Source organism: Pistacia vera, unplaced genomic scaffold (assembly GCF_008641045.1).
Source record: "Pistacia vera cultivar Batoury unplaced genomic scaffold, PisVer_v2 Contig1233, whole genome shotgun sequence".
NCBI lineage: Eukaryota > Viridiplantae > Streptophyta > Magnoliopsida > Sapindales > Anacardiaceae > Pistacia > Pistacia vera.
This window is the reverse complement of record NW_022195286.1, coordinates 54,853-62,841: the sequence shown is the minus strand read 5'-3', so window position 1 is coordinate 62,841 and position 7,989 is coordinate 54,853. Positions and strand designations below refer to the sequence as shown.

Here is a 7,989-nt window from a genome sequence, read left to right as displayed (position 1 = left end):
GTGTCCACCTATAATTGACACCCGTCCATAGTTTAAATTTAAAAAATTTGAAAACAAAAATCATGGACTCCCGTTCATATTCAATGGATGCCCGTCCAAACTATAAATTAAAAAAAAAAAAAAATTAATGGACGCTCGTTTAAATGTTACGGACATGCATCCCTTAATAATGGACGGGCGTCCACCGTTATTGAACGCTTGTCCAAGCTTTAAATTTAAAAAGAATTATGCTCAACTTAATGGAGTTACATCAGTTCTTGAAGGTAATGGTATTACGAAGAGCAGTGTTAGATGAGTTAGAGAAAAGCTTTGATTTCAGTGAATGGCATATGGAGCCTTCAAGAATGACTCTTTACGAGTTTGGGAATACAAATTTCTGCAGTCCACTCAAGGTGGACTCCCGTCCATTATTAAGGGATGCCCGTTCAAAAAATTTGAACGAGCGTTCATTAAGTTGAGCATAATTTTTTTTAAATTTAAAGTTTGGACAGGCGTCCAATAATGGTGGACGCCAGTCCATTATTAAGGGATGCCCGTCCATAACATTTAAACGGACGTCCATTAATTTTGATTTTAATTTTTTTTAATTTATAGTTTGGACGGGCGTCTATTAAAGGTGTTTGCCTGTTCATTAGTATGGACCCCCGTCCATTGAATATGGACGGGAGTCCATGATTTTTGTTTTCAAATTTTTTAAATTTAAATTATGGACGGGCACCCATTATAGGTAGACACTCATCCATAGTATATGGATATGGACAGGAGTCCATCGTTCATTTTGCATGGATGGGCATCCACTTTTGATGGACGTCCGTCCAATAACAGTGAACGGTCATCCATAGTTGATGAACGGCCGTTCACTCGCAAAATATTTGTTAAAGTGAACATGGTTGGTTTGAGTGTGATAACATGTAATTCGATGTAAAAATTTAGTGCACAGTCCCGATATCCATAGCATTATTGTTTTTGAAACTCTTTTTGTAATTACAAGAATCGATAAGTGGGTTGGTCTAAAACAATCACATGATTGTTTGGGCTTCGTTAAGTTCTATTTGCACCTAAACTACCAACCCAACAGGACTAGTGGACCTTGGTTGGGCTAGACTAGTTCTATGGCCCAAAAATATAAAAAGTAAAATACAGAAATCACAATATGGAATGTCTATTAAAATCTTTTACAAATATTTTAAATTAATTAAGATTTCAGTAGTCTTCTATGTTAAGAATACAGAACGCACTCATCATCAATTCAATCAAGAGCCGGACCAAGGCTGCCAGTATTGTGTGACGTGACGAAAAACGAAAGCCAAGGGGCCTTTATTATTAGACTTACCAACAACTACAAGTCAGCTACAGGGACTTGGACTAGTTGAACTGCAGAAAACATGTGGTGTAAAAGTGTGCTCTTTATTTGTATTTAACAAGCTTCTAGATGCACTTGTTAAAGCACTTTTTTTTACTGAATCAAAATACCTTTCTCATATGAACATCACATGTCATGCATGATATTAGAGAACGACATAATATATTTTATGAATTAAGGTGATTGTATTTCGGACTACGTAGTGTTCTGGCTCCGAAGACGAAGTGCTAAGGGGGAACCAATTTTGAATTAACAAAATATTCTCCTGGATACACCGGATCACCCCATTAATTTATATGGAATACATCAATAAAACGACAGGTGCACTGAAATATTTAAAAGGTCTAGGTAGATATAGACGACATGTCATCTGCTTCTTTTACAACCAAACGTATTATCATTCACAAAGTCCGTGCTGAATTCATTTGACAGAAGCTATTTAACAAACCTTACATAATCGCGCCTTAAAGTTAAAGCTAGCCGTAGATTGGATCTAACAAGTAACAGTCCAAATTATTGTATGATACTGAGGTGATATGCTGATTCTCTTTTTAATTTCTTAAAAGTATTGTTATATCATATATGTATATATAGGTCCTAAAATCTTCCAGTTTTTCGCACTTAGATAAGCAAACTGATTTATATTGGTGTAATAAACTTGTAGCAGGGCCAGGAGAACCTGAAACCTGTTGGTTAGAGAAGACAGTTTTCGCACTTACCCAACTAGCAGTTTGGTCCCAACACCGCTAAGATAAACTGAACACAAGACTTGTGACCTGGCACTACCTAGGACCTTGTTCTGGCCCCATCCTCTTCACGTACATACATTTTCTCCCTGCTGACGTGTCACCATTTCATCATGGAAAATCTATCATATTCATTTCATTTACAAGAAACCACCAGAAGTTCTCACTGTCGAGATCGCCTAACTATCGTCACCATTGCCTCCATCTCCACTTCAATTTATTTCTTCCATTTTATCACTTTTATTAATTATTAATAGAGTAGTTTTTGTTGTTTTATGTTTATAAAATAAGAGTAAAAATAAAAATGTGTTGTCCTTTTATCTCTTGGAATTTAATGATTGTTAATTTGGCACATTCGTATTATTAAATGCGAATATGCTGTATTACACCAACTGCTCTTCCTCTCGGCGGTTGGTTTTTAATTCAATTTGTTTGGTTATAAGTTCTCCTCATTTGGGTTGTCTTTGAGCTGGGTTTGGTCTTTGATTAATCTTTTTCAGTATTCAACAGCTTATGAATTTCGACAGTCTTTAATTTTTTATTTTTCTTCTCATTCTGTGGTATATTATTTTGTATGTTATTATTCTGACTTGTGATCAACTGGGTTTGTTGATTATGCTCTGATTTTGAGGTTTTTGTTGATCTGGGTGATATACGAATTGAAATTAGTGGAAATAATAAAGCGTCCTCAGACGATGGATCGCTCAGGTTGTTCAATTTAAACTATGATTGAGTAATTAATTATTGAGATTGTTTTAAAAGGTGTGGTTGAGAAATCGGCAAATAAGAGGATGTATAGGAGAATAGGGAGCTATATCTCGCGGGGCGTGTACACGGTGTCTGGGCCTTTTCATCCATTTGGTGGAGCTGTGGATATAATAGTGGTGGAACAACCAGATGGGAGCTTCAAATCATCGCCTTGGTATGTCAAGTTTGGAAAATTTCAGGGGGTTTTGAAGACAAAAGAGAAGGTTGTTACTATTAGTGTTAATGGAGTTGAAGCTGATTTCCACATGTATCTTGATCATAAAGGGGAAGCTTACTTTCTCAAGGAGGTAGATGTTGAAGAAGGAGAATATGTACTATATCCTTCGTCTTCCAGTGATGAAACGGATTGGCAATCTAATAGTAATAGGAGGTCAATGAAGTCCAAAAGTTGCAATTATGATGCTGATGAGGTGAATTCAGCTGACCAGATTGATGCTAGTAATAAGAAGGTTGTGGCTAGGTCTGGTTCTCGCCGGGCAAGGTTGCTCGGGTTTGTTCTTGGACGGAGGTCTATGAAGGATAATGGCTATAAGGAGGGAGAAGGCGATGCTAGCATGTCAAGGCTAAGTTCATTGGAACGTGCTGAGATTGCAGCTGATCTATTGGAGGTGAAGTGGTCTACCAATTTGGCCTCTAGTAAGTGCAGGAAAGATAATGCTTCCCGGTTTTCTGCTGATGATGTTTTGGATGATAAAGTGGTTGAACATATAGAGGTAAAAGATGATGAAATCCAGGTGGAATCCTCTGTGAATGACGATAGGAAGAACAGGACTGATGATTCTGTATCAGACAGGGAAACTATTTGTTTAATAGAGCAAATGGATGGATGTCCTTTCTCTAGCTCTGAGAACCTGGAGACTTCTACTGTGGAAGCTAGCATAGAAACATCATGTATAGACACCATGGAACAAGTTGTTGAAACTTCCTTATTTGGTGAAAGTACCGTGGAAGCAGATTGTGTAATAGTATCTGAAATATTAAGAGCAGCTGACGATTTTGGTGTAGGGAATGCTGACCAGGCCTGCCCAGTTTCACTAATTGAATGTGAGCTTGAAGAATGTCATCGAAAGCTAACTGATGAAGAACAGGCTTGTGATGAAGAGGATCCTATTAGTCCAGGTTGTAGAGTTTCTGAGGAGAGTGGATCAGACAGAGTTCAATCCTTTGTATACTGTGAAACATCAGAGAGCTCAATAATTGGGTTGGATAATTCAAATAATCAGGCTCAAGAAACACTGTACCTTACCAGTGGAGGATGTGGGGAAGTCCATGTTCCTGTCGAGACTGTACATGTGACAACTGAGCTACTATTGAAGGTAAATCTCTACCATGATCTTTACTATTAGTTGCAAAAGAACATTACAATTTAATATATGTGAAAGTCTAGTGATCGTTATCCTTATTCAATAACTCAATAATTTTTTAGATGATGCATATAACTGTAGGCGGGGGAAAGGGGTGAAAAATGGGTAGTCCAGTCCTCCTTGCTTTTTTTTGTGACTGAGTTATTAGTAGCTCTTGTCAGGATACTGATGTCAAGCAAGCAAAGCATATTGATCTGAAGAAAGAACTGGCAGAGGTTTCTGATACGGACGTTGCAAACCCGATAATAATGCCAGAATCTTATCCTGACATGGTCTGTGCTGACCCAGCACTCTGTTCAACCAAAGAAGTAGACTCACAGAATATTTGCGCCACTCTAAATGTCAGTTCTGAGGTTCAGGATGGGTTAAATATTACAGATGATGTTCATCAGTCTTTGGGTATTGGTGATTCCAAAAGAAATTATAGTGACATTGTCATGGATAAAGCAGGAAGTGATTCACCACTGGCGAGTTTAGAGGAAGAACAATTCCTTTTCAGTGACCTTGATGAATTCAAATTCAACGAGGTTCATTGTGTTGATTCAAGTTCTCCAGCTTGTTTAAAAAAAGATAATCATCTAGCCTATAGTGGTGAAGGCATCAAAGCAGTCAATGGGTTAGTCGATGCAAACGATGAGTCTTATTCTTCTTCAGATATGTTTGCTCAATACAACCCATCGACTGATCTTGAAAACTCAATGGAGAAATTAAGAGTAATGTCAAGTCCCATTAGTGTTCCTGGAAGTCATAAGGCTGTTGAAGAACTTGGGCGACTGGCAGAGTCATTGCCAAATATGTGGTATCCTACTAGTGACTTGAGTGCGGATGCTTATCATTTTCCTGTTAGCCATTCGTTGGACTTAAATTCTGAACCCTTGAACTGGACATTGCTCAAGGAAAACGATTCTAGCTGCATAAAGTCAGATGCTGACAAAGAACAACAACTGGCACAAGAACAGCCTAATATTGACAATAGTCAAGAGCTCAAAAGTGCTCTTTCCAGTCCTACAGTTGGTAAGAGAACTTCAAGATGCATTCATCTTATTTACATTTTCATATTGTAATTTTCTTTGCATTTGGACTGTGCAATGAAATGAAATTGTTCCATTTACTTTTAAATTTCAATTATAATATTCAACAGATTATAATTAAGTTGTTTTCATTGCCTCCCTCTGCTAGTGAGTCTTTGCTGTAGGTGTGTAGAATTCCTATAGTTGCTCTCCCAGAACAAATGGAATAATTTCATTTGTTTCTGGTTTGCAAGTTTTTTGCTGAAAATATCTAGAAAGTCACATGCATTGTGCTTTATGCAGAGGTATCTCTTTGCAAACACTTGTTATGGGAAGGAATGGGTGCTAATGCTGCTTCTCAGGCATTTGATGCTGAAAAAGTAGATATAGAGAAATTTACTTCTCCAGGTCCTGCTGTTTTGAAGAATGATAGGCTTGTTGTCAGAATTGGTGGCCATTACTTCCCATGGGATGTGGCTGCTCCATTTGTCTTGGGGATGGTTGCATTTGGAATTAAAGAAATTAATGAGCCAAAAGGCATGATACCGGTTGACCGAGTTGAGAAATCTCTTGTAGGGGATCCTTCAAAATCCATTGTTTCCCCTGGTGGAAGCTGGAGGCTTTGGCCTTTTTCTCTTAGAAGATCAAAATCCAGGAAGGCTACACAACCAGCCCAAAGTGATACTAAAAGTTCTGATGCTGAGGTCGCTTCAGAGAGCATTGATGGCTTGAATGAAGCTAATAATGTGTGTAAACCCAAGATGGCAAAGAAGATGGTTAGGGCAATCACTCCAACTTCCGAGCAGCTGGCATCTCTGAATCTGAAGGAAGGGAGGAACACTGTTACTTTCACATTCTCCACTGCAATGCTAGGGGAGCAAGAGGTCTTTTTTTTTTTCATTTTTCTTGTTTACTGGTGCATAGCAATTTTAGATTGAATTTTTCTTTACTTATTGTTTTCTGTTTTTCATTCTTTCATTTTCCGCCCACCTTAAATTGCATTACTCTACAGGTTGATGCCAGAATTTATTTGTGGAAATGGAACACTCGTATAGTAATCTCAGATGTGGATGGAACAATTACAAAGTAAGGTTTTTTTATTTTTAATTTTTCATCATAATGCAAAAGAGTTTTGTTTCTCACTTTATTTTGAAGGACTAAAACTTTCAGGTTCATGTTTTACTTCATTTTGATATTATTTAAATCAATAAGAGAATTGCCTAGCAGTATTTACAACTAAAATATGGTTGTATAGATTAGTAACCTAAAAAGAATTGGAAACTAGTTATCACGGCCTCTGTACTGAGTGCTACCTGTTCCCCTTTCAAAAGATGAGCAACAGTTTCACTTCACCTGAGAGGAGAATTATCTGGTGGGCTGGATAATACACTCTTAAATCTCCAGTGAGTCATCAGGAGAGGAGAAAAAAAGAAGAATCTAATTTCTTGAAAATATGTATGCTAAATGTATACGCAAATAATTACTCCACTTTAAAAGCAATAAATATGAAAATATATCCCAAGAAAACTTGAATACGCCACCCAGCATAAATTTTAATGTCTAATGGCAGTAGGCCAAGTCTTGGTTTGAGACAGGCTTTCATATTAAGGGAGTTGAAGAGGACTGTTATTGGTCTAGGTCTAGCATTACTCCCTTAATAGGAAGCAAAGTAAATAATTCAGTTTACTGGGTGAGATAAGTTGGTGAATAATGATGGGGTGTTTTGGTTGCATGCTCTGATGTTCTTATAACCGGACAAGTAAAACTCTTGACTGTTCTAAAACCTTAAGTAATTTCATAGCCCAAGAAAGAATTATCCCAACTTGGATTTCTAACTGCCAGTGCATTGGATGTTGATGTTGTTTAGAAGGTTCACAGAGGTGTTTTTTCTTCCCAGCTTCTTATCACTTTTTTGCTCATAGTGTACATGGCCTTAGCATTAGCTGGTTGATAGATCGAGTACTATTTTGAACTTCTTGGGACCTAAATTGTAAACTTGTAGAACTTGCTAATGTCTTTTTCTTTTTCCGAATTAATTCTCCTCATCCATGGTTCTACTCTTGGTTCACTAGGTACTGAAGTTAGCTTGCATCACGTAACTCCTTTTTGCTTCTAGCAATTATTGCTATTGGTTTTCATTGTGATCTATTCTTTTCTTTAAGACTTGCTTAGCTAAGGGTTATTCATTCTCCCGATTGATTCACATATCCTTTCATATTTTTACTGCAGATCAGATGTTCTAGGTCAGTTCATGCCTATGGTTGGGATGGATTGGTCACAAACAGGCGTTACACATTTATTTTCAGCTATTAAGGTTTGTTATATTTTCAGCTTCTCAATGATTTGATAGCACTCTATAGTCAGTCACTCTTCACCGCTCATGAAGAAACTGGTGGGTGCAAACCATGAAAATTAATCGGTGGCAACATCTCAAGCCTTAGGTTTATCCATTTGCATTCATTTTATCAGCTAGGAAATGCCTTATGTCTAGGAGTTTTAGAGCACCAAAAGGTTCCACATCCTTACACTGTGACTCATGGGTAGGGACAACATCAGGGTATCTTAAATGGACTCTGTGTTTTGCAGGAAAACGGGTATCAACTGCTTTTTCTTAGTGCGCGTGCAATCTCTCAAGCCTATCATACTAGACAATTTTTATTCAACCTCAAGCAGGTGAAATATAAACAATTGTTACTTAGAAGTTCTCATATTCATTTTTATGAAATAAGAAATCAAGG

The 7,989-nt window shown here is 37.4% G+C and overlaps 1 protein-coding gene across 1 annotated transcript; it reads left to right on the top strand.

Moving 5' to 3' along the window:
* The first annotated feature begins 2,190 nt into the window (after positions 1-2,190).
* LOC116117572 (phosphatidate phosphatase PAH2-like) lies at positions 2,191-6,341 on the top strand. Its single transcript, XM_031403587.1, has 4 exons — positions 2,191-4,193; positions 4,403-5,255; positions 5,555-6,135; positions 6,264-6,341. The coding sequence occupies exons 1-4, from the start codon at positions 2,901-2,903 to the stop codon at positions 6,339-6,341; spliced, it is 2,805 nt and encodes a 934-aa protein (XP_031259447.1). The 5' UTR covers positions 2,191-2,900.
* Positions 6,342-7,989: the final 1,648 nt, after the last annotated feature.

Bases quoted from the DNA above. Each gene is read 5' to 3' on its own strand.
- LOC116117572 (XM_031403587.1), top strand. From the start codon at position 2,901: ATGTATAGGAGAATAGGGAGCTATATCTCGCGGGGCGTGTACACGGTG. The intron at 4,194-4,402 runs GTAAATCTCTAC...AGCTCTTGTCAG, and splicing joins CAACTGAGCTACTATTGAAG to GATACTGATGTCAAGCAAGC. The intron at 6,136-6,263 runs GTCTTTTTTTTT...ATTACTCTACAG, and splicing joins CAATGCTAGGGGAGCAAGAG to GTTGATGCCAGAATTTATTT.